This window comes from Cydia pomonella, chromosome 15 (genome assembly GCF_033807575.1).
Source record: "Cydia pomonella isolate Wapato2018A chromosome 15, ilCydPomo1, whole genome shotgun sequence".
Lineage (NCBI taxonomy): Eukaryota > Metazoa > Arthropoda > Insecta > Lepidoptera > Tortricidae > Cydia > Cydia pomonella.
The window spans coordinates 12,973,054-13,000,116 of NC_084717.1; the positions used below are offsets into that span (position 1 = coordinate 12,973,054).

Consider the following 27,063-nt stretch of genomic DNA (forward strand, 5'->3'; position numbering starts at 1 on the left):
ATATCACTTCACAAACCTGACGTTGCCATCTGAACATTTTGTAAATATTTTCGCGTTTCAAAGAGGCAAGGTGGAGATTACTTTTAATCAGCTATTGACTCACGATGTAATTTATATACTATACGTCATATTTAATATAAAGAAATAATAAAGTGACCTAAAGTTGAATCGAAGGTATTGTTTAAATTCAACCCTAAGTTGCCTTCACATCACTCAATGTTGTGCTGTGTACCTCATCTACAATCGGAAATAATTTAATTGAGGTGTGGATATTATTGGAATTTCTCAGTTTTGAAGCAAAGTATTTGTAATGAAAAAAATTCCGGCAACACCAAAAATATTGGTATTGATACCTACTTAATTCATGTATTCTGGGTACCTGGACCGCGAAAATCGAAGTTCGTCAATTGCGGGCATTTTGCTCTGTCACTCTAATTACGTCTTAGTGAGAGTAAAAGAGAAAGATCCCCGCAATTTGCGAATTTAGGTTTTCGCTGTAGGCCCCCTGTACCGGATGAGACTATGCGTCACAGTAGACATTTATTACTTATTGCATACTCTAATAGCTTTACAAGATAAATATGTAAAAAAACGTAAATATGTAAAAAGAGTGTGAGCTATTAGTAAAACTATAATTAGGAGGGTGGCAGATCATTTTGGTGGGTTGTTCTATTTGCTACTGATGATGCTGATTGCTGACATTGCTAACTGCACTGCATTGTACGCTTATCACAATTTCTTTAGCTACCTTTTGTTGCCATAGTTCCATATAAATGCAGCTTCGCCCGTTTCGTAGCTAACCTTGGTCTGTAGATTAATTCCGAGATCCGACAAAGTTTGTAGGTTGCGTCGCCGCGACCTTGGCGTATGACGTAACTTGGTGCCTCCGCGATCTTCGCTCCGGCCGAGCGACCCATCGAACGTGCGCGAGCGTCGGTCCCAACCGCAATTTCAAATTAGAATTCAATTAATATTTTAAAAAAAGTTCGATATTTTAACTGTGCTGAATTTTCTATTATGCTACAGTGATGTTAAGTGCGAAATATACTGGTAAAGAGATATGACGGATTTGGAATAAAAACATTCTGCATTGCATTCTGTGTAAGTACCTAGACAATTAATTCTGTTACAATTTATCTTTCTTCGTAAACGTTTCTGAGATAAAGTGGAGCATCAGGAATAATTATTTTTACTGCCTCATTTGACGGTACCCTGAAGAGAATAATTTAGAGCAGGGCGAACATTGTATGAATACTAATCTGGTCTCGAAAAAGTAATAAAAAGTTTCAAGCATACTTAGTTGAACTCCTGTAAAATTACTTTGCTAAACTAAGAATGGCAAAAAACTATTTTACAATATTTATCAGCTGCTTAGCTGTGTTTAAATTTAAATATACAGAATATACAAATATGTATATGTATATTGTTAATGAAGACATACTACTCGTATGTAATACGTTTTTATAAGTGCATGTAGGTACTAATGCATCATACATATAGTTGATGGGTCTGCCATAACCACCCTAGGTCATATAGTAATTAATCGTTTATTACTATTAAGTATATAATACCGTGAAAAGAACGTCTAACTAACATTCTTAGGCTTAGGCTAGATTTTATAGAACATAGGTATAAATAACAAAGTATCTACATACTTAATGATTTATACCTATAAAATTAAACTGTACTTAAATGATACCGAAAACATCAGAAATTAGACGATCAAAAAATAAGCCTATAAATAGCTACGCAGGTACATCAATCATTATCAATTAGTGATCTGTCATTTTTATTATCAAATAATGACCCAAGAAAACTGCTCGAAGCCAATACAGTAGCAAAAGGCTCCGCCGCAGTAAACAAAACTAAATTCATTTGAAAAAACTAAATACGTACTTAAGTATGTACTAAATTTGAAAATAAAATTTTGAAGATAAACTTTCTCTGAGTCAAAAAAAGGAATTTTATCTAGAAAATTCGCACAGATAAAGTAACGGTGCATTATTAAAAAACTTTTGTTTGCTTATGGTTGCGAAGAGACAAGTTTCTATACGAGACTGGTTTAGAGTGGACGTCCAATTAAACTCGCTCGCTTCGTCAATTAATAAACTCCTAATCCAGTTATCAGGCGGCGACCATGTTGCCGAGGATGTTCGTTAAATGAACCATATTGTAAACGTCATAACATATCTTGTTTGAAGTTCTACTATACGAGACGGTGACCCCTAGTATAATTACTGAACTAACTAATTGATAATAAAAGTATTTTGCTTCTGCTCCTTTAGTCATTAAAGGAGATAACGTTTTTCCACTTACACAATAAAAAACTAGGTTTATATGTTTTCCTTTTTTTTTCAAAATTTGCAAAAAAAAAAAAAACATAAATCTAATATGCTGAAGCGATTGACAATCGAAATCAAAGTGATTTGTTAAGATTTAGTTATAGGAAACCGTTTTCTCCCGAAATGGAATTTCATAGAAAAAGGACCGTTATTTCGTTAAAATCGCAACCTCGTATGGTTTTTTACTATTTGCATATAAAAGTAAAATGTAAAAGCGGCCAAGTGCGAGTCGGACTCGCGCATGAAGGGTTCCGTACCATTTAAGACGTATTAAAAAAAAATCTACTTGCTAGATCTTGTTCAACATTTTACCACTTTGGACACACATTTTACCACTTTGGAACTGTCTCTCGCGCAAACTATTCAGTTTAGAAAAAAATGATGTTAGGAACCTAAATATCATTTTTGAAGACCTATCCATAGATACCCCACACGTATGGGTTTGATGAAAATTTTTTTTTTTTTATTTATTGACGTATTAAAAAAAAACTATTCACTAGATCTCGTTCAAACCAATTTTCGGTGGAAGTTTGCATGGTAATGTATATCATATATTTTTTTTAGATTTTTCATTCTGTTATTTTAGAAGTTACAGGGGGGGGGACACACATTTTTTCACTTTGGAAGTGTCTCTCGCGCAAACTATTCAGTTTAGAAAAAAATGATATTAGGAACCTAAATATCATTTTTGAAGACCTATCCATAGATACCCCACACGTATGGGTTTGATGAAAAAAATTTTTTTTTTAAATTTTTATGACGTATTAAAAAAAAACTACTTACTAGATCTCGTTCGAACCAATTTTCGGTGGAAGTTTGCATGGCAATGTATATCATATATTTTTTTTAGATTTTTCATTCTGTTATTTTAGAAGTTACGGGGGGGGGACACACTTTTTACCACTTTGGAAGTGTCTCTCGCGCAAACTTGTCAGTTTAGAAAAAAATGATATTAGAAACCTCAATATCATTTTTAAAGACCTATCCATAGATACCCCACACGTATGAGTTTGATGAAAAAATATTTTTTGAGTTTCAGTTCTAAGTATGGGGAACCCCCAAAATTTATTGTTTTTTTTTTCTATTTTTGTGTGAACATCATAATGCGGTTCATAGAATACATCTACTTACCAAGTTTGAACAGTATAGCTTTTATAGTTTCGGAAAAAAGTGGCTGTAACAGAATCGGACAGACAGACGGACATGACGAATCTATAAGGGTTCCGTTTTTTGCCATTTGGCTACGGAACCCTAAAAACGAATAAAAAAACCGGCCAAGTGCGAGTCGGACTCGCGCACGAAGGGTTCCGTACCATTATTTATACAAACCGCAAAAAAATATGTTTGTTGTATGGGAGCCCAACTTATATATTTATTTTATTCTGTTTTTAGCATTTGTTGTTATAGCGGCAACAGAAATACATCATCTGTGAAAATTTCAACTGTCTAGCTATCTCGGTTCATGAGATACAGCCTGGTGACAGACGGACGGACGGACGGACAGCGAAGTCTCAGTAATAGGGTCCCGTTTGACCCTTTGGGTACGGAACCCTAAAAACAATAAAAAATACATATAAACACATTGTAAAACCCTTAATCCAAGCACTTAGTGAGTCTCTCAAGATATTGGTCAACTATTCGCTATTAGACCGTTTGCTGAGTCGACTATCGTCACAATGATCGTCGAATCAACATCCCACATGGCGGTTATCTCGTGAGCAAAGTCTAGGTACTTACTGGACTTGTCCTTCTTGGCTTTCACGAGATTCTCATCATGGAGGATGGTGACGTCGACGAGCACGGCCGGGCGTTGCGATCGATCTATTATCACGATGTCAGGCTTATTGGCTACAATAGTCCTGTCAGTGATGATAGATCGATCCCAATAGAGCGTGGCACGAGCATTTTCGAAAACTGGCACTGATAAGTACTTGTAGTACGGTACTTCGGGGTCCAGTTAATAATTAATATTGTGTATTTATTAATATTATAATTTATATTAGCAAGATTAGCTGCAACCCACCGTACATAATTAGGCAAGAGAGCTCCTACGAATCAATCCCTTTATAACCCCCGACGCAAAGAGGGGTATTATAATTATGTTTGACGCAAATATTAGCCTGTGGCATCGTAGCTCCCAACGAAAGGACCGATTTCGATGCGTTTACGTGAAACCGAGTTTCCTTGCGGTGGTTCTTAGCTTATATATATGATTTAGGTACCTATTCTTTGACCACCTTGGTAGGTAGTAATTACTACTAGCTTAAATAAAAAAATTAAATGTGTAACATTTTGCTTACTTTCTATCTGCAGAATTCATAATATATGATGCCGATAGAAATAAGTAAGTATCAAGTTTTATTTGCGAGAAAGAAGTAGTTTTTGCACCTGCGGAATTCAATAAGTGCTAAGTATGTTAGGAGAAACGTAGCGTGTGAACGAAGTTATTGTTTGAAATATCGTGGGAATCTGTTATTACTGTATCTTTTATTTGTATAAATCGTGTCATTCACGACGACGTTTACGTAGACGTACGTATTGTCGTGTTATTAAAGGTTAGATTTGACAAATCTGCGCGTCATCTTGGATGACACGAACTATAGGTATGTTTCTGAATAACCTCTGTTACCTTTGGTTGTTAGACTTGTTATTAGTCACCTTTAATAATTTGCTTACTTACACTAACATGTCTGAGAGGAAATACAGGTTTGAGGTTAGATTGCCAAATAAATTGTCTTTTTTTATCAAGATACCTACTTATTTATAAATGTTTGGTAACTATAGGTAAAAAAGTTAGCTTAAACCACACTTGCATGTAGTTGTGTACAGTTTACAAAAACGCGGGACTTACCTAAATATTGACGACCGGTCTGGCCTCTGGCCTATAGATCGTGTCATTCACGACGCGTGCCTTTGACTCATAATCGCATCGTATTAAAAATTAGATTTGACACATCTGCGCGTCATCGTGGATGATACGAACTATATTGGGTAGTGATCCTACCTATGAAGCCGATGGTCCTGGGATCGAATCCCGGTATTTTGCTACAACTTTTGGAACTCATTGAAAATGAGGGTAGACAAAACTAGATAGCTTTGATAAAGGTAGTGTATAGAACACTAACGTCACCAACGGGTGCCCAACTTCACCCAAGTAAAATATTAAAATAATGATTTTACCAAGAAAAAGACACTGATTGGCTTCACAATGAATAAAGTTGCGTAAAATAAGTTTTAAAGTTTAAAATAAAAATAATAATTCAGCCTATATACGTCCCACTGCTGGGCACAGGCCTCCTCTCATGCGCGCTAGCCCAATACGGATTTAGGACTTCACATGCACCTTTAAATTTCTTCGCAGATGTATGCAGGTTTCCTCACGATGTTTTCCTTCACCGAAAAGTTAGTGGTAAATATCAAATGACATTTCGTACATAAGTTCCGAAAAACTCATTGGTACGAGCCAGGATTTGAACCCGCGACCTCCGGATTGAAAGTCGGACGTCATTTCCACTCGGCCACCACCGCTTCAAAACTTCAAAAAAATAAAAACTGTACTGTGTGTACTGTGTGTGTTGACTTCTCCACCCGTATCCAATTTGTCCCCTCGTCATTTTTTTTACTAATGGCCCGATTCGAAGAATGAAATAAGATAACGATAAGTTTGAATATATCTTATGGAACGTCTATCAATACATATTACATTACTCACACAAGCAAAAGGGACTTCACGGCTTTAGCTAAGTTGTATCCAGTTTTATTTTTATAATAATTATATATTTTTGTTAGTTTGGCTTCGAGCGTTTTTCATCTATTACATCTGAGTCTAATAAAAAATAGCAAGGTAGGTTTTCAAGTTTTGCTCAGAAGAGTAATATAATAAATAGAGAACCTATTCGTATGAAAATATTTTACTAATGAAAGAATACAGAAGAATTTAATACATATAAATAATTATATATTACAAAATTCATATCTGGTAAAAAGGCTCTTCAACCCTATCCAACATGAGAGTGCCGTGAGCTTTATAGGCATGTTTTCACCAGCACGGCTAGCACATGATTACACGCGGGATAACTCGCGCCGCGAGAAATAACAGTCGCGTGTCACAAATTTCTATCTCGACCTGTCAGTTTCTCGATTTTGGTAGCATACGTTGGCAGATCGAGAAAAGAATTCCACGCGAGAGAGCCATCCCGCGCGCGACTTAGCCAGTGTGGCCATTTATACTTGGGACAAACTTTTCTTTCGTGGCAACACTGAATCGGTACTAACATAATCGGAAAAATAATGAATAGTCAGCTTTAGAAACGGAACGTCCCTAGTCACGATAACTTTGTCTCCTTTTCGCAGTATTAAGATTAAAGAAATAGCAAATATTATTTTGAAGTCGGAAATGTCAATGTGTCAATCATAATTTGATTCGCTTTGTCGTTACAAGTTGTAGTACATTATTATATCTAAAGAATTATCTTTAGGTAATTATACCTACCTAATAATTAAATACCACTCCTTACGAATGATTGGTGTTTTTTTTAAGATAATTGAGATTACCCGAAAGTTTTGGCAAATAAGCTACCATCTTTACAAAGAAGACTGAAGATCTCATGATAATCCCCAACATATCTTCCTTGTGGCTGGCTAGTTGCTGCACCGCTGGCTTTGAAGATAGATTGATGACATGCACAAGTCTGTCATCAAACACGGCGCCTATACCTAAGCATGCTGCTGCTGGGCACAGCCATCCTGCCACGGAGGACATAGAAGGGCTCAAGTTGGGAACCTACTCCATACAACGACACTCGAATGTTTAAAACAATGAGTTATTTTTGCGTGTTTTGTATTTTAGCGATCTATGGATGCAGCGTTAGTTTTTTAAGTTTTCTCATATTGCAAATACACAAAAACATTAAGTTATTTTATTTACTCTGACCTCTTTTAGATATTTAGATTTAAGTACGACTACTACGACTCCCACCGAACGGGCGGAGTCGGATCGCATTTCACATTGATGTGGCCGCAAGCCGGTCGGCTGCTCGCGGACGCGGAGACGCCTCCAGACGGATTCTATCGCTTCTGCGATATATAATATATAGGCACATTAAAAATGCGCTCCGGTGCGGCCTGACTCCAGCCTGTCGGTGGGAATCGTACATTAGGGTGGTAACTACAGAATACTCGTATTACGGCCGTGGCCTTTTGTAAGGTGGAGGTTGAGTTGGGCTGCCAGATTCATTATTTTGCATTATTTTATTATCTGCGTATAATAAAATAATGCATATAGTAACAAAAGTGTACTTAGACACCTACTTAGGGTAAGTAATAGGTACCTAAGTACAGTAGGTGTAGGTTACCTTACCCAATCTGAAGGCTTTCTCCAAAGTTTTTGTATTACTACTACTACTTCACTCGCTCAGTGACCCAAACAAGATCTTGGCCTCTGACGCAAGAGAGCGCCACTCTGCCCTATCCTACGCCACTTCACGCCAGTTGGTATTCCGAGGGCGAACAGGTCTTTTAGGACTTCGTCACTCCAGCGGTATCTGGTACGCCCAGACGGACGTTTTCCACCCGGGTGCCCCACATACACTCTTCTCACAGCACGATCCTCTCCCATCCTCTCTAGGTGGTGCGTTTTTGTACACATATTATAAATCATTAGTACCCGGATATACCTATAATTAAACCCCAAGACCGCGGTTTATATCCCACAATCAATTGAAGCACGTGACGAGTTTTTGTACTTAGGTGGTGGTTTATTTAACTATTTGCGTATATATTTTTTAGGTGGTAGGTTGCATGCATTGACTGTAAAAACACGCGTGTAAGTGTAACGGGTTAGCACTGATTGACTAGCACTTAATTATTTCGTGGATTAGCGAAGTAATATTTTTGTATCCATTAATACGGATTTCCACAAAGTAATTTCTATTAATCACCCTCCAGTCAACTCGCCATCAAACTGTTTGCTTTGTTGATGTAGTGGCACAATCTTAGGCTTTTAATTTTTCTGCCGGGTTTTCATTTAACTTAAGAGAACAAACAAGTAAATGTGAAAAAATACAATCATTTTGTTATTACCGGCATGATATAGATATAGGTATCTTAATAGGTATGTTATAAAGCAATACCACGTACCTTACCTACCTAGCTAACGGACAAATCATAAAACTCAGTATTCATATTAAAATTACACAGAAAATTGCTGTAGTATGAAATAAATACAAAATATAGAAAATTAACTTTCTTTTAGGACCAAAGTCAACAAAACTTCGACAAAATATGCTTCTCGCGACCCTCTAGCCTCGAAGACAGTTTCTCTCCTTTTGACGTTGAAACGCGGGATATTTTCTCTCCCATAGCGCACTTGTGCTACGAGTTTCGAGAGTATCCCGCGTGGAACTGTCAAACGACAAAATTATGTCGCTTTGACATTTGTCCGCGAGACAGCGGGTTGTCGCGCGCGTCTTATGCTACCGATTCGCGAGAAAGCTCTATGTCGCGGCATTTTCTCGCCTGTCGACTGTCGCGCCCGTCATGTGCTAGCCGTGCAGAAGCGGTAAGGAGCAGCTATGACCAGTACCCCTAGTGTAAATAAATTCGATTTCCAAACGTGACGTACGCGTTTGCGTTTAGTCTCATTTTGTATTGAATTTCGAAAGAGCGCGCCAAGCGGGACGTTTTGGAAACTCAAAATCCTATACAAAATGACACTTAACGCAAACGCGTTCGTTACGTTATGATCTCGATCAAAGTTACACTAGGGGTACAGTACCCGTAACAAACATAGATTTCTAATTTACTTATAGGATTCAATAGAATACACGTTCCTTAACACAGACTATATCCTCCGCGAGTCATTGCCAGTGTCAACTCTGACATATACGCTAACGTCTACGTCTACGTACGAAGCTGATGGTCCCGGGTTCAAATCCTGGTAAGGGCATTTGTTCGTGTGATGAGCATGGATATTTGTTCCTGGGTCATGGGTGTTTTCTATGTATTTAAGTATTTATAAATATTTATATATTATATATATCGTTGTCTAAGTACCCTCAACACAAGCCTTATTGAGCTTACTGTGGGACTTAGTCAATTTGTGTAATATAATGTCCTATAAATATTTATTTTATTCATTTATTTTATTTACTTTCTATGGTATATAAGTGCGAGCGAGATGTATTGAAAGTAATTAGGTAGACGTTAGCGTATATTCCAGTGCTGACACTGTCAGTAACTCGTGGTAAGGGTATAGTTTGTGTTAAGAAACATGTATTAAATATGTAGAATATGACTAAATTAGAAATCTATGGTTATTAACAGTTAAACATAGTCATGCCTAATTTTACTGTATAGTCAATATGAAATTGTAATTAAGTAAACACAAAATCTACCGTGAAATCCATTCATAGCTCCTTCGCCTACACGTATTTGCATAAGTCCATGTTTATATTCATATGTGTTCCGGTTTAGTCGTGTGTACAAGCACAAGTACATTGCCCTTACAAATTCTATTTATATTAATTAAATTGCATGTGATGAGAGAATTATTACTGCCTGCTAAGAGAGACTAGATCACTGGTGGATGTATATGTTATGTGAGTATGTTTGAATGTATAAACATGCATTGGCATCATAAATATAGTATTTAGTATGGATGATGGTATGAGTGGTGGGGGTAACTGACTGAACGAGATAGTATTTATGTATCTTTCAGTAGGAGTAGCAGAGAAGGCATTATTATTAATTGTCTTTGTCACAGTTTAATTTTTTTTATTCCCCACCGTACATTTTAGTATGGTTATTGGTGGGCAACAAATAACCCGATCAAATTACGTAGGTTGTTTTTGGTATGTTGTCAGGAATGTTAAAACGTGTTTTTAATTTTGGCGTATTGCGTATGTTCTATCCCTCACGGGCGCACGCGGTATAGCACATCTATACGATCCTACCATCTATTAGCATGCATTGATGCAATGGTGAATTATAATGGCGAGTCGACAGGGAACAGGAAAATATATAGAGTTGACTGAAAGCATTGGATAAGCAACCCTAGTCACTGTTTCTTCAGTTTAACATTAAGTAAATAAGGTAACAAGTTTTTGTCCAAACTATCGGCCCGATTCGAATTTTAAGATACGTCAAATATTAGATCTAGATACGATATGGATCGGATATGTCAGTGTCAAAGTGACGTTTTTGTTTGAAGAAACGTACGTACTATCTTAAATTCGAATCGGGCCGTATGCATATACACAACAGTTAACGTATTAATGATGTACAAATAATTATTAAATTAAAAATTTGATAAAAAAATCGGGTTTTATAGTTTTAAAATATTATTGTTTTTTTTTAATTTTATTTATTTATTTATTAAGGTTTGCCAACAGGTGTAATACAAATACAATTGGACTTAAATAATAACCACAGAAATCATACCGGAGTATTCACCCAATTATAGGTAAATGCATTTATAAAATAAAGAGGTCTAACTGAGTAGTCTCGGTGTCAAAGGCTCCTAAATAAATGTGGATAAAAATACATATACCCCATGTAATCAAAATAAATTATGATACATTACTTTTAAATTTAAAAGATACATTCCAGATTCCACAAAAAACAACGTAATTATAACGAGCATAAAAATTAATTTATAATAATAATTGAGTAATTTTAATGGATGAGGTTCATCATATCGCGAGTAATTCGGTTTAAAGATTCTTTATTCTCATAAGAATTTGTACAATTCACTTAAAATGAGAACTTAAAATATATTCATTTTATTTACATATTTCATGTCACAAAAGGAGCGACAGACACTGATTGCAATTTACAATAAGCACTTGTTATTATTTTGCCGGTAAGTATGTTTAAGTAAATATTTGTATTGTATGTATGATAAGATTGATAAGGTTATCGCACAATGACGTATAGCAATTTTGTTTATTCCTTGTATTTGATCTTATCTTATAAGAAGATTTAAGTTCAAGTTGCTACAATTGACCCCGCGATGAGTAATTGACATGTTAATTTGACCCAGCGGCGGCATCATGGTTCCACTTTTATCACTTGTCACTATGTCCGTCACTTTCGCGCTTACATACTTGTTAGAACGTGACAGGCATGGTGACAAATGATAAAGAGCCAACCATCTTAGCCCAGCAGAGAGTCTGAACAGAGTCCAAAGTAAGAGAATGGTTTTATTAAGGCCGTGGAGGATGTCCATAGATTTAACGACTTTTTTTATGACCACTAAAAGTTAGGTCTTGCTGTGACAATGATAAAATTCCTGACAGATAACGACCTCGTAAACTTTATTTTGCGAAAGCAATTAAAACATTGAATTAACTTTGCCCGAATGTTAGTTTAAATGTTACTTATTTTCTAAAAATATTTTTTATTTGACAGCCGAATCTAAGATAATAATTAATAAATGTCAGTACTTTAGAATAGTGAACGTCCTTCAAGTGACTTTTGCTTTATATAGGTACGTTTTTTTTGCTTATGAATAAGATAAGTTGTCTGAAACTAAACTTATTAACATTTATATTGAGCAAACGCCTTTAGCTCTGACACCACACTGACTCATTTAGGAATCTTATTAGTCGACTCCGATGCGCAGAAGTCTTAATAGGGCTCGTTATTTATAGGACTTGATATTTATACTTACAATGTATGCATCTATTAAAATACTATTCGTAATTTTTTTGTTTTTTCTAAACGCATGCCCATCTAGTAATATCGCTGAAGTGAAAATCAACTTCGGCACTAAATGGTTACACGAAAGTATACAAAATACAAAAATACCGCTGTTGGGCTAATTCTCGCCCATAAAGAGTATTTATTTATTTACTTAATCGAACTTAATGCCTTAAGGCATTTTCGTTTTTAGCCAGTAGCTTCAGAACGTAATAAATCTTCTCATCGAACTTCTCAATTCTGAACGGAAATTCGTTTGTATTTGCAATTAGAAAATCATAAGCATTTTATTAAACTTTCAGTAGGCCTCAACATATCAACGCTCGTTAAGTTAAAAGCACATCTTTATGTCTCTATTAGTTATGCTGTTCATCCACTACGTGATCCACAGCCGTTACATTCAAAGCGGTCCCTAATACCCTCCGACCGAGCTCGCATATTAACTACATTGCCGACAAGACCCAATAAAGATAGCTCAAGCCACGTGCTCGAACAAAAACTGTTATCGCGTTAAAGGGCGACCTCACTTACCTTTTATCCTTCAAACAGACCACTGAGCAACTCTGCCTTCCTAATAAAAAGACTATATGTCATTGAATCATTAACATCTTACGCCCTTTGGCCTGGCTGACACGACGGACCCTCACCACGATGACCTTTAGTACCCAACGAACCGCGACGATTTATAAACCAACTCATAATGAGCCCTCGCGGTGGACAATTAACCACAAGTTGAGTCCAAATCAAGTTGGGCAGGTAAATATCTAGTCCGAAATAGCACAACGTGTAACGCTCAGTAACGTACGGTTGTGTTCAGTGTTGTGTTATGTTTAAGTGAGGCTGCATCAAAGCAAGCCCGCTACAATGGAAAAAATTGAAAGTACATGTAATAAATCGTAAAACTACTTTTTTAATCGAAAAGGGAGGATTCAAAATCTGCCGCTTTGGAGGTGTATTCTGATTGTAATAACATATTAAGAATTTGAATTGGCTTTGGTATGGATATTCCGACGTTTCTGGATGAGGAAAGGAAGTTCACCGGTCGATTAAGCACTAAACCTAAATTCAACTGAACAATCTCGAAGCGTAGTCAATTACCAGGTAAGATTTGATATGGTCTTGTCTTGTAGTGTTTAATTTTAGCTTATACATGTATATGTAATTAATTATGTACCTATGCCATTATGAATCACAAGGCAAATCAAACATATCTGTGTTTATGTTCATTATCAGCCCAGCTGATATGGAGCTGGTAAGCCCGGAAAAAAATTAGAACTTACATTATTTTAAACTCCCCAAACCGTAAAAACTAAACCTTGTAGTTGTGTTGTAGCTCCTCTATATTTAAAGTGGAGCATACGCAAAGCCATATTGTAAATTAATACGCCTTGTAATCTCTGTCAACAAGGACCTTTGCGAATCAGAATTAAAAACTTTAGGTGCTAATTGTTTAGCAGGATCGACCGTTTCTGTTTACGACATTTAACGTATTCTTGACCTAATTGAGGCTTGTTAAGTTTTATGAATATGGAGGTGCGCTTGTTCTTACAAATACATAAGTCAAAATGACAGATTAAGAAGTTAAATAATAGTAACCGTGTGCGTTGGAGGGTCTGCCATCTTGTGGGCTACATCGGAACAATAAACATCACATTTACGCCTCACGCCAAAAATCTGACGGCTCCTGTGCTGCCTCCTACAGTTCATGCACGCTCCCTATAACGCCATTAGAGGAGCGAGCACGGTTTGTAGTCAAACAATAAACAAGATTTAAGATCTAATCATGCGCTTCGCTGTGCGTAGTATCGCTTCATCTTTCGTAACAGTCGTGATACCACTAAAGTATTATCTCCTATCATTATTTACTTAGTCGTTCTAATGACCTGTTTTCTACCACATTTGTTTAAAATATTAAAAAGATAGTATCTTGTCAAGAAAACAGTGTTTTTTTTTAAAGTTCATCTCTGAGCACGTACCTACCTACGATCGTCAGCGTTACATTTCTTTTTCCGCCATATGTGTTCGTAAACAATGAAATCGGGTCTGGCAAGGCAAGTTTTCTCGCGTGAGAAAGTTGTTTTCTAAGATTGTAGGGTTTTTCTTTAAGTTGTATGGCTGGAAACTTTTCTTACCTAGGGTTGCTCAGGCTCAATTTTTATCCGGCTGGGCAACTGTAATGCTTTTTTCTTTAGACTTGGAATCTGGCTGGTTTGAAGAGCTCTTCATTCTGATTGGAATAATTACAAAATCCTATCATGACCAAAAAAAATGTAAATGTTTTTTCCGTTGGTTCCGTTTTATAGGTCATTCGGTGAAATTGTGCTCATTTCATCGAAATATGACGAAAACAAAATAATAAAATGTAGTTTTAGTACCTTTATGCCTTTTTTTAATTTTATATGTTTGTAAAGTAACGGTATCTGGAAAAATCACCAGAAATCCTATGCAGGTATTTGGGCCTTGTCTGCATACATAAAGATGACATGACGTCATTGTTTGTTGTTATTTTACCTAGCAGGCAGGTATTACACCAGACAAATTGGTCTTGTGTTTGTGTTAGGTAACAACACTTAATATCACTTTTGTGAAAAAGTGACTGTCTCAGTCAAACCTTTACGCCTCTAGTTGACTAACTTTGAATTTCGGTGAAACCATATTATTTGTGAATGTGTACAAATCCTATGTTTTTTTTATTTGATTTATATTTATCTTTTACCTGTTACAGAAACACACATGGGTGCAAGATGACAAGAAAATTCCTCTTCTGTTTTCCCCTCCGAGTGGGAAACATGATATTCGGCTATTTCGTATTAGTAAGTAAAGAGAGTTGCTAGACTTAACATAGTGGCAACCATAGAAAAATTCTATGGTGGCAACGAAGGGAAACAATAGTTGAAGAACCCAATGCAGTTGGAGCAAAAAGCTGAATAGTGATAGTGTACCAAAGTAGTCGGGAAAGGCCCGCAACAAGACGACTGACAATTTAGTCTAGATCCCAAGGAGGGCAACGCAAGACTGGTCGTTGTAGATTGTTGCGGGAGGATCATGTCCAGAATTAGCCATTATTCGTTTGGTTATCATAGGTATCAAATGTTAATAGGGAAGAATAGCTTTGCGATCCTAGTGAAATAACAGTACCTACCTTTTTCTATAAAATTCAATTTCGGGAAAAAACGTTTTCCACTAACTTAATCTTGACAAATCACTTGGGTTTTAATATCGATCGCTTCTGCATAATATATTCTAGGTTTATAGGTTTCGCTAAAAAAAAATGAAAAAAAGGAAAACCGATAAATCTAGTTTTCATTGTGTCAATAACATACTTAAAAAAAAAACATGGAGAATGGAAGATATTTGGAAGTGGAAAAACGTTTTCTCTTTTTGTATGGACGACCACGTTCCCTCTTAATTTTGGTTTAAATGAAACATACAAGTAATTTTTTTAAGAAATTGAAAGCATCTTCTTACTCTTGCGATTAGGTATGCCAATAAATTATTGACAGTTAAATAAGTTTCAGATTAAAAAAATATACACAAAATGTTCTTTAATATAAAATATAATGACTTCCTCCTTCAGTCTATGTTTGGAACAATTTTTTTAAACTAATTTTCAATAAAATTTAACTCACAATACCGCTACCTTGAGTACCAATTTTATTGGAGAATTTCTGAGTTTGCTACCAACTCCTAATGGCCTGATTATACATTCTCATGACTCAGGGAATTTCCTGGTGTAACTCTTAAACGCTCCTTTTAGAACAGTTGAGCAAAGTTAACGATACTTCAATTGCGTACACAATATGAGTAGGCGCTATCATAAAACGTTTAGGATTGGTATGATCAATGAAAGCATGGCAATAAAATAATTGATAACCTGTTTTAACATTATTTATATTCAATAGATATTTTTGTAACATTCTATATTAATATTGTATTTCTTTCTTTCTTTTAAGTCAAGTAGTTTCCATTTGTAGAAATATTTCTGAACAAACGCTACATGTATTACGAACCGATAGCTTACTTTATTTTATTAGCTACAGGTTTTAAAGTCATGACAATTAGAAAGTACAGGGCCGGATTTAGGGGAGGGCAACCGCGGCTACAGCCCGGCCCCGGCCTCCACAAAAGAGGGGCCCCTACAATAGTGACATCGGAAAATTTACCATTTTATTTGAGAAATAATTTGGGGCCAGGGGGCCTCCACTCGTTTATTGCCCGAGGCCTCCAGACCTCTAAATCCGGCATTGATAAAGTATAGTTCGTGTCATCCACGGTGACACGCAGATTTGTCAAATCTTACCTGCAATAACATGACAATACGAGTCAAGTTACGCGTCTTCGTGAATGCCACGATCTATAGTTAAAATTTTCAGATTAACAACTAAGATATAGGTGGTAATATTTACACTAAACCTTACATCATACCTACGGTGAAACCTAGTTAGTTGGGACCTGGATAAATGAGAAACCTCAATATTGCAATCAAAGGTCCGATCCTGGTCCCTTGGCACCAAAAGGCCTCTATACACATTAAAAAAAACTTTCTTCTACAATTCACGAGAAAAATATCAAAACCTAAATAGTAGTAATGCAAGCTAAATATTTTATAGAACAGAAAACCAGTATGTAAAAATGTGAAATCACTTTCAATGGTTATTTGCACCGCAACCTCCTTGAAATTTCAACTATCCAGGTTTCACTGTATATCATAAATATTATTTTTTCAGGTAATAACAATAGCAGTAATGGCTTACAATTTATACCAGCTTGGCCTTAGCATCAATTCGCCTGAAAAAGTTGATTCCAGCAAATTCCAAAACTGGGAGAAACTAGAGGACCTGTTCGGAGAGAAAAAAGAAACGTTGGTAGCGTTAGTCGCTATGGTGTATTACGCATCGTATATAGTTATTGCTTTCCTGATGTTTATCTTTTCCGCAATGTTTACGTGTGGAGCTTATTCGGTAAGTTTTTTGTTACGTTCACAATTCACACACTATCCCGCTAGGTACATATCTATATACATGACCAATAAGCTTCTTGTGTTTGTTGTTCTAAGAATTATTTACGTTTACTTATCTTCCCTTTCTAGAGGTAATATCGCATATTTTTCTTCGTACCTACTCAATCCATTTGAACAAGATTTTCTCGATTACTCAGTTCAAGATAAACTTACTAGCGCTTTAGTTGATAAATTTCGATTTATCTTTGTGCTTTATCTTCCTGGTATAGTTAAATGGAACCGTAAGAAATACATTTTTTCTAACAAAATAAATAAATAAAAATTATAACGGTACACAGTTTTTAGTTGTGTAGCCACTACGGTGAAGATTAGAGAATAGAGATACTTATTCGTAAAGTTAAAGTTGTGACAATCTTTAACCCTTAATTTGGCAGTGATGTGAAGGGTCCCCAGCAATTTCGGTACAAACGCAGTTACACTCTCATTTTAAAACGACTAGCTAGATTGCTCTGAAACTTTATAGTTACAATAGCACCCTTTTTGTATTATTTTTTTTTCTGATCAGAATTATTGTGAACTGAACGTCAAGACAGATTGAACTCACTACCTTGTTTTTTAATTAAAGTGTAATACTTATGTATATAATATTTGGTTGCATAATTACCATTAACAACGTTTTACCGATGTTTGTAGGTGAACAACTGCCTGGTGTCGTCGTTCTTCCTGTACAGCTTCTTCCATTTGTTCCTCACGATATTCCTGATCGTGTGGGAGGCCACCTCCGGCGGCTGGATACAGCTTGGCCTTGTTGCTGGATCAGATTGTAAGTTTACACTCGTAACTATGTACAAAGATCAGCGACGGTCGCATTATCACTTGTCACTATCCCTGTCACGTTCTAACAAGCATGTAAGTGCGAAAGTGACAGGCATAAAGAGAAGTGATAAAAATGCGACCGTGCTACATCCGCAGTACACACTGGTTGCCTATGCAGAATGTCTACTCTACGTCTGTAGCTCCTATAAAATCTGTATTGATTTGCTGCATACGCGGCAGAAGGCCTACTGTCAACATCGAAAAATCGAAAATCGTTATCTGCCTCTCCATCGCTCTTGCATACACGAGCGATAGTTGCTCTGGTTTGACTTGAGGTTTAAGAAATTATCAAATAGCTCAGCAAAATTAACCCGTATATACGCAATCAGGGGAAATAATTCGTGGTCTCCAGATAAATATACTAAAAGTCCTCGAGGGTCGGGGTTGTGCTGAGGGTGAAGGGGGCGGTTGAAGTTACTTTTTTTTTTATTTTTGCTCATATTTCGAATATCTTTACGAATAGCATTATGAATACTGGGGACAAAAGTGTTTACCATAAAATTCCCTACAAATTTGGTCAACAGGTGACTAAGCTTGCATATTCTAAACAAAAAAAAATTTGATATGATGAACAAATACGAAAAAGCGTCATTTTCTTAAATTGTAAATTTTTTACCTCTCTGTTAACTTAAACACCCTGTACCTCCTATAGTTTTGATCGTAGAGTAAAAATAAACATAACCAAATTTGTAGGGAATTTTATGGTTAATTTTTTGTCCGCAGTAGTCATAATGCTATTCGTAAAGATATTCGAAAAAAAGGTACCTTCATCTCCCCCCTACACCCTCACCCTACAATCCTCACCCTCGAGGGATTTTAGTTCTTTTGTTTATCTGGAGACAAGGTATGACTATGCCAATTTTCAAAACTACACGAATTATTTCTCCTGATTTTTCTAATTTTCTTGATTTAAAATGTTTCTATGCAACTTTTTACTCGTTCTCCAAACAAATATCATTTCATTTAAAACAGTGCATAGGTACCTAAAATTTTCCCTGATTTTGGAATAACAACATTTTTATACACGTTTTATTACCGGCTCTTTGTATGTATATCAATTACTCCTCGATTTTACTAATGAGCAATATTATAATAAGTATTCATTGTTGTCGCCGAACAATGGTCTCGGTGTTTATTACATTGCCAATGCGGTATGAGTAAAAGCGTGTAGAAACGCCTTTTCTCTGTCGAGCTCTTTAAATTTTACTTTGCTTTGACCTTATTATTGAAAAAAATCTTGAATGAAGCTTTTTCCCATGACTTCATCTGTGTGGTTTTACTAATTAGGTAGCTTATTTTTAATGTAATCAACTTATTATTGATTCCCTGTACAAATTTCTACCCCCTTTTCACCCCCTAATGGGATGACTCATGGATGACTAGTTTAGTTGGTAAAAAATGCATAAACATTATTTATTTCTTCCAAAATGTTTAATGACAAAATACTTTAGTCCTTTCAAGAAATTATTAACGAGTGACTAAAAACACGTGAGTTTAAACCATAAAATTAGTTTAATGTTAGTATGTTTCATGACAGTTTAAATTCGATCTTAAGAATTTTCCAATAATGGGAAAAAGAATGAAGAATTTTGAACAAACCGAGAATGTATAAATAGCCCTCGATCAGCTATAATATTTTCAAACACACAAATACTCATAGTGTTGTGTTCCTGCCGGTGAGTAAGGTTGCCAGAGCTCAACGAGGGGGGGCGGGTTTAGGGTCGGCAAAGCGCATGTAACTCCTGTGGAGTTGCCGGCGTACATAGGCTACGGAGACTGCTTACCATCAGGCGGGCCGTATGTTTGTTTGCCACCCACGTAGTTTAAAAAAAGGACTCTTTTGTATCGGCGAAGCTGTGTATCAAGTATTTTAGCTGTAGGAAGGTATTTAATGTGGTCTATTAAATTATTTTACCTTTAAAGCGTTCGCATGCGAGCAAAACCAATTCTCCAGCCCCAGGCGTACTTATATAATTACCTAACGCACTTTTTTCGCAAAAAACCTTTGCTGTTATGATTGCCACAATAAACTTTTTGCCGGCGGCCAACGTAACTGCTACTGTTGCTTTGAGCAATATATAAATCGTAATCGTATAATATATGAATCGTGTGAATGAATATTTTAAAGAAATCGCAATACAAGTTTTAGTACATTAGTTTTGTAACTTCCATAAGTGTACATATAAATAAATATGTACACTTATGGAAGTTACAATATGTATCGAACATTTTAAACAGTCTTCTTCACTATGTACTTACGTGAAATGCACAATAAAATATATGCCATGCGCACTCTTGTAACTGTAAGAGGTAAACAATTTTTTTTTTTTTTAATTTCAGTCCAATATAAATACATATTTTCTTTTGTTTCCAGTGATTTTGATTATATGCCTCTTCAGCGTCAAGTATCTGATGGAAGCAATCCGAACGGGCAACATTTACAGCAGACCGGGAGAAGTGTATTATAAGTATTAAGTAAGATGTTTTGAATTTACGAATTTTGATAACCTCAAATAAATTATAGACTCAGTTTACCCTCAATTACTCGAGAATGTCATTTAATGATGCATGTATCAGTTGACAACAGAATTGTAATGCAAAGATCTCGAAGTTACTATCAATTCCATACTAGGTATGTGCATATTCTGCTGGATCGAAATTTTATTTTCTATTTTATTGAATTGGATTAATTAAAAAAGTATCGATATATGTAGTTTGAGGCCCGCGAAAGGACACACGGCGTGATTCGAACAATACTTTTAAGGTGTCGGTTTACGTGAGCAAATAACTCGCGAACGCGAAGCGTTCAATCCTTTGATACCTATGGAAGTGTCCTACGTGTGCGATCTCGTTGTGAACGCGAACGCGAATGTCGTTGGGCCGCCGCGAGTTATTCGCTCACGTAAGCCACTGCGTAAGAAGTTACAGCGATACGATACCGATCTGTCAGAGTCAAGTGATTTTTTTTTTTCAGCCAAAAAGCGTCACTTTTGATACTGACAGATCGGTATCGTATCGCTATGACTTCTTAGAAGCAATTGTTTGTTTGAATCGAGCCGACAGGATAGTTTTATCAATTACAATTGTTTTCATTCCACGCAGATGAAGTTACGGGCAGAACCTACTTTAAAATAAAAGGGAAATTACCTACTTTCTGAAATATAAGTTTACTTTGAGTAGGTACCTGTTTTTTTCAGCAGTGTTTTCAAGGTATGCTAGTGCAGTGTACTATGCTGTTCGAAATTCTAGTTTGTGTTACGGAAATATTTATTCAAACTATTCGTTACACTAATTAAGTGAACAAAAAGTATGTCGAGCTAGCTATATTTTTTCAACAGAGAGATATTATAAAAACATTTGAAACTATATGATTGCAAAAGTGATGATACTTACGTTATCGAACTTCGTATTAGAGAGTAAATATTTATTATATTATAACATAATTACATGAATGACATTGATAATTATTGTTTTTTCCTCTTTCATAGTTGTATTTTTGGTAATTGTCATGTAATTTTCATCAGCTAGAATTATCTTTATTTCGAGATTGTATAAAGTGATTGATAATACTGTTATACCTACCCTTAAATTGCATGTGGGTAGTCATGTTTTTGGATCACTTGTACATATTTTTGTAAGAAGTACTGGGTACTTTATCTGAATTTATAAATAATATTGCCATAAGCTATTTATGGCGTTAGGATTTTAGCTAAGCTAAGCTTGCAAACTTTATTTTATTTTATATTAATAAGAATCTTGTCGTCTTTATGATAAACATATGTTTTATTTGTCAGTCAGTCACGCAATTAGAAGGTTTGTCACTTTTCGAGTCTATGTAATAGCATTAATGTTCAAAAGTGAGAAGACAAAGCTTCAAATTCCGTACTAACTGGTGTTGGTTGGAACTCAAGTCTTTTGAGTCTAAATTGAAGAACTAGACTCGTTTTTACGAGACTCGGAGCTTAAAAAACTTCTGAGTCTTTTAAGTCCCGAGTTGAGTCCTTTATTGAGTCTTTTTTAAGCGCAACTCTTTACATAAAGACAACGCATTTCGAAGTTATTTGAAAAAAAAATACAAAATCTCCGAAAAGGACTCAAGTCTCTGCAGACGACTCGGGACTCTAATAATACGAAAAGAACTCAAGTTTCGTCTTAATTATAAGAGTCTGAAAAACTGAGTCGAGTCTTAAAGCAGAGGACTCAAAGGACTTGAGAATTAACCAACACTAGTACTAACCGCCGTACCTACTTTAAATAAGGCGTTCATATACATATTATCGCTTTGATTTAAGAGGGACGTAGGTATACCACATTATCGTCCATACAAAAATAGAAAACGTTTTTCCACTTATAAATATTTTCCATACTCCATGATTTTAGTATGTTATTAACACAATGAAAAACTAGGTTTATTAGTTTTCCTTTTTTTTCAAATTTAGCAAAACAAAAAAAATCTATAAAGCGAAACCAATATATCTAGAATATATTACGCCGAACCGATCGACATCAAAATCAAAGTTATTTGTTAAGATTTAAATAATGGAAAACGTTTTCTCCTGAAATGGGATTTCATAGAAAAAAATTCATTCTTTTGTTATATTCGAATAGCTATTCTTCCTTCTTAAAAGTAGATATAATTTATTAAAATGAGTGTCTAAAGGAATTATGATTGCTGCCTATTTCAGAAACTGATATAAAGTAAAAAGGTGCTAAATAAAAAAAAGCTCTATCAAAATAAAATAATAACACTTTCAAATTTTACTTATCGTGTTTTAATTACCTACACTTAGGCTACCACAAATGTGTTGAGTCTTAGAAATACATTAAACGTATTTTAACAGACTGGTAATTTAAATAACGTAAAGCCACTGGAATATTCAGTAACATTAAATACAATAAATTAATAATCACAGTGATCACTTATACTAAAAATAAATTAACTAAACGTATTATTGATTTTTATAAAATATGTTATTGAAATTTGAATCTTCTGGTGAAGTATCAAGATCCCTTCTCCTTCGTCTTCGCCCCAGCATCATGGGAACGACCATGGCCATGGTGGCTGGGAGCATACCCGCTCCAACGGCCGCAAACACGGTCGAGCTGTCTGGCGCTATATTCGATACAATTTTCCTCTTCACCACCCGATTAATCGACGGCTTTTGCAGACTCGATGCGAAAGCTAAATCGTACTTCTTTTCCATATCTCGCTTTGATTCCTCTACTGTTTTGAAACTTTTTTCAACTTCTAATAATCCTCCATGTGATGTGGTCATGTTGGTGTGAGCGTTGTCAATAGGCAAAACTGTTAGCGATACTGCTTGATGAGAGGTCATCGTTGCTCCGTCCGAGCGGTCATCTGCTGCAGGTGTAGGGCTCAAGGATCTCTGTCGTTTTTTATTCCGGTAACCCTTTGTTGTCGAAAGCAACACCCACTGCCCGTCGCCATATGGGGGCCTTGAAGACCGATCGCTGTCCAGCTCAGGAGATCCCGCGTAGATCACTTGTGTTGGTCTCCTGATGGGGCGCTTCTGGTATGGAGCCTGGTGAAGAGCTTCGTATTCAATTGGAAACTTACTTGGTCGGTGATCCGTCACTACTGAATCCGATATACCATAAAAAACAGTATCATCATTTGCACCACTGTCACTGTACTGTTCCTCCGAATCGCAATTTGGTTTGTATGGACGCCGACTATCGTCTGGAGACCATGAACTAGGATAGTTGAACGTACTTTGTTGGTTCATGGTTGGTTTACTCCATGTAGGTTTCGATGGCATTTCAGAATCATATTCTGATGATGTGTGTAATTTATTGTTTATGTACGTGGGACGAGTCTTTGTCGGTTTCTTTTGCACCTGAGGATAGTTATTATAATCGATTCCTTGGTATGTATTGTATCGGTCGCCGTCTGGTCTGTCATCGTCCTCGATCCATTGATTGGGTTTCTGTTTCTTTACATTTGGTTTCCACTTTGAGATCTTACTGGTAGACCATGCAACTGGTTCTAATGTCACCCAGCCCTCCTTGTCATCATAAGGGTGCTTATGCTGCTTGACTTTGAGACGATTCCAAGAAGTATATACCTTAGCGTTGTCTTCTTCATCAGAATGACTTAGTTCTAAAGGATCAGTATTGTAAGGATCAGTGTTATATGGGTTAGTCTTGTACTTGTCTTTCTTGAGTTTAGCGGCTAACGCTTGCATGCTTGTTTGGAAGTCAGGGTAATCCTTCAGTTTCTCCACGTCTGCGTAATAGTCGTTCAAATCCCTTTGTGGCCCGTTTTCCGAAAATCCTTCTTGACAGGATGGTCCAAAACATCTTGGATAACCATCGGGATCGTGTATAATATCAGTCATTGCGTGTTTCATTTCACTATCGTCATGGTTCTTGAAGTCTCGGGAGTAATCCTGCCAGTGTTGTCTCACAGTGCTCGGCGCCGTTTCTATAACGGTGATAGGTTCTTTTCCTGGCACATCCAACTGGTACTTGATCTCCCCATTTTCAATTCGCGCCGGGTCTTTTGATGCCGCAGCGGCAAGGGCCACGCAAAATACGATTATTCTCACTGTCGTTTTCATTTTGTTCACTTTCGAATCGCGGCAGCGCGGCGGGCACGCGAGGACTGAGCTGCGGCGGTGGTTGTCTCGCACTGATATAGTTCTGATAGTGGATGCACATTAAACGCCCTCCCTTGCGCTCTAATGCAATGGTAATTCCAGTTCAGTCACGATGAATGCGCCGGATAATTGCAGTGATTGTCGTTGGCGACTATCTTAATGGACTATCGCATCTTTCTCATGCCCGTGACCTGCGCTCAGGTGAAACCGTATTTCATTCTGTACGTTTTCACAAAAGGTGTGTAAGTATTGTGCTTGTTAATTCTGGGTTTTCCAATTTAAATTAAATTTAACAAGATTCGTAACCGATAGTTATCAGGATATAATAAATATATACTTATATAAACCTGGAAACCATGGTGTAAAGTAAACAACAGTAATAACATGAAATTACACCGTATAACAATTTCATTTGCTGATATACTTACAGCTTTCTAAATGAAAATAATGTTTGTTTTCTTTTTTATATGACGGTCGAGAGCGTAATGTTACTCTGCATTTATTTTAGTGTTCGTGTTTTTAGGGTTCCGTAGCCAAATGGCAAAAAACGGAACCCTTATTAAATTCGTCATGTCTGTCTGTCTGTCCTTTTCAACAAATCCATACGTGTGGGGTATCTATGGATAGGTCTTTAAAAATGATATTGAGGTTTCTAATATCATTTGTTTCTAAACTAAATAGTTTGCGCGAAAGACACTTCCAAAGTGGTAAAATGTGTGTGCCCCCCCCCCCCCTGTAACTTCTAAAATAAGAGAATGATAAAACTAAAAAAAAATATATGATGTACATTACCATGCAAACTTCCACCGAAAATTGATTTGAACGAGATCTATTTTTTAATACTTCATAAAATTAAAAAAAACTTTTTTCATCAAACGTATCATTCATAGTGTCCGAGTGTAGGGCACAGGCCTTCGACTGATCCTCGTACTTCAACGTATCAGTATCTTGTTTAGTCTCCCAATAGACTGTACTTACCTTAATACTAATTAATAAAATAAGGCGATTTTCCAAACCAACCACTATATCACCCCGTGCTCCAGTTCGTGGCCACTCTCTCCATAATCGCTAGCCCACTTACTATTATCCCTAACGCCATCGACTCCGTGGTAAATGCACGATGCACTTTTATACATTTGTTGAATAAATAGAAGAAGTTCAACTCGCTCTTTTGGAGCCTAACTGGAAAGGAAACGGAAATAATAGGCACTTTGAAATGTTATTTAGGTCGTCTTAAAAACTATATCAGGAAATTAATTAATTTAGGGGTCACAATCAACTAAAGTTAGAAATGCGAAAGTTAACTACCCGTAATGGGCCCTTAGGCAGTTTTTTTGACTAAGGTAGAAGCATTGGCTGGTATTATAACTTGTATGTGTATTAGAATTTTTATAAAAAAAATGCTGCGAATAGTGCGAATATTTGTATATGTAAAGGATAACTCACGCTAGAACGGCCGTAGCTCAAGAAAATTAATAAAATCAGGGGAAATAATTCGTGTAGTTTTGAAAACTGGTGCAATTATACCTTGTGGTGTCCAGATGAACATACTAAAAGTCTTCGAGGGTGGGGGTTGTGCTGAGAGTGCTGCTACTGTGCTGCACTGCAATACGTCTTCATGAATCATATTACGCTGAGGTTCTAGATTAGGGGTCACGAAATTTTATTTTTTGCTTATTTAATAAACTCAAATAAAAACGGACCGCAGTGGTCATTTTATTTTAAGAACCGGACCCCTAAAGAAACTAATTGGTGACCCCTGTTCTAGATGGTGCAGTGCAGTAAGTTCGTGTTCTTCTCTCACTCTCACTGAGCGTAAGCGTGGATGAGATGGGATATGGGATGGTGATATGATAACCGTTTAGGCTCTAGGGTGTGAGGATGAACAGTGGCCGTTGTCAGAGTAGAAAGTAGCCATGGGCATCATGTCAAACAATTCTTCAGAGCACAGCTCATTGCACAAGCGGTAGAACACCCACAAGGAGACAAAGTCTCTCCTTAGACTTAAAGGATCAATGTTTTTTTTTTGTGTGTTACAATTTAAAAATTAATTGCTATTTTCCCTCAAGCATAATATTCCTCATTAACAGAAATTATTTTCATATGTTTAGCTTTGGTGCAAAATTTATTATAATTTTTAAAGTGCAAATTAGGCCTATGTTGGTATTTTTTTTGTATCGAGCGAAAGTCAAAAACTCAGGATTCGAATGGCTGAGGGTCCCTAGGAAAAGGCCCCAATATTGCTAATAGAATTTATTGATATTTAAATGTATGCACCATAAAGTGTAACTATTTAGAAGAAAGAATGTAGCATAGCGGCACCCATGCAGGAAGACCCAATAATACGTTTTTTTTTCCTTCGGCATTTTGTTGCGTTTGTGTATTTAATAAATAAATAATAAATATTAAAGGGACCTTCTTATACAAATTGACTAAGTCCTACGGTAAGCTCAAGAAGGGTTGGGTGTTTAGGATATATATAATATACAAATACTTAAATACATAGAAAACATACCCACACAGACTCAGGAACAAATACCTGTGCTCATCACAGAAATACATGCCC

The 27,063-nt window shown here is 36.3% G+C and overlaps 2 protein-coding genes across 3 annotated transcripts; one reads left to right on the top strand and one right to left on the bottom strand.

Moving 5' to 3' along the window:
- The first annotated feature begins 867 nt into the window (after positions 1–867).
- On the top strand, positions 868–20,418 carry LOC133525912 (uncharacterized). 2 transcript variants are annotated; one of them, XM_061862330.1, is made up of 5 exons: positions 868–1,101; positions 14,767–14,854; positions 16,769–17,002; positions 17,695–17,824; positions 20,252–20,418. In XM_061862330.1, the coding sequence occupies exons 2-5, from the start codon at positions 14,786–14,788 to the stop codon at positions 20,350–20,352; spliced, it is 534 nt and encodes a 177-aa protein (XP_061718314.1). In that variant the 5' UTR covers positions 868–1,101; positions 14,767–14,785; the 3' UTR covers positions 20,353–20,418. The 2 variants fall into 2 exon arrangements, with proteins under 2 accessions (XP_061718314.1, XP_061718315.1); XM_061862331.1 differs by lacking the exon at positions 868–1,101 and adding an exon at positions 12,843–13,142.
- Positions 20,419–22,626: 2,208 nt separating this feature from the next.
- Positions 22,627–25,252, bottom strand: LOC133525905 (uncharacterized). Its single transcript, XM_061862319.1, has one exon. The coding sequence runs from the start codon at positions 24,456–24,458 to the stop codon at positions 22,827–22,829; it is 1,632 nt and encodes a 543-aa protein (XP_061718303.1). The 5' UTR covers positions 24,459–25,252; the 3' UTR covers positions 22,627–22,826.
- Between the last annotated feature and the right edge of the window lie 1,811 nt (positions 25,253–27,063).

Excerpts from the sequence above, each read along its gene's own strand:
- LOC133525905 (XM_061862319.1), bottom strand. The coding sequence starts at position 24,458 with ATGAAAACGACAGTGAGAATAATCGTATTTTGCGTGGCCCTTGCCGCT.
- LOC133525912 (XM_061862330.1), top strand. The coding sequence starts at position 14,786 with ATGACAAGAAAATTCCTCTTCTGTTTTCCCCTCCGAGTGGGAAACATG. Across the intron at positions 14,855-16,768 it reads TATTCGGCTATTTCGTATTA|GTAATAACAATAGCAGTAAT; the intron begins GTAAGTAAAGAG and ends TTATTTTTTCAG. Across the intron at positions 17,825-20,251 it reads CCTTGTTGCTGGATCAGATT|TGATTTTGATTATATGCCTC; the intron begins GTAAGTTTACAC and ends TTTTGTTTCCAG.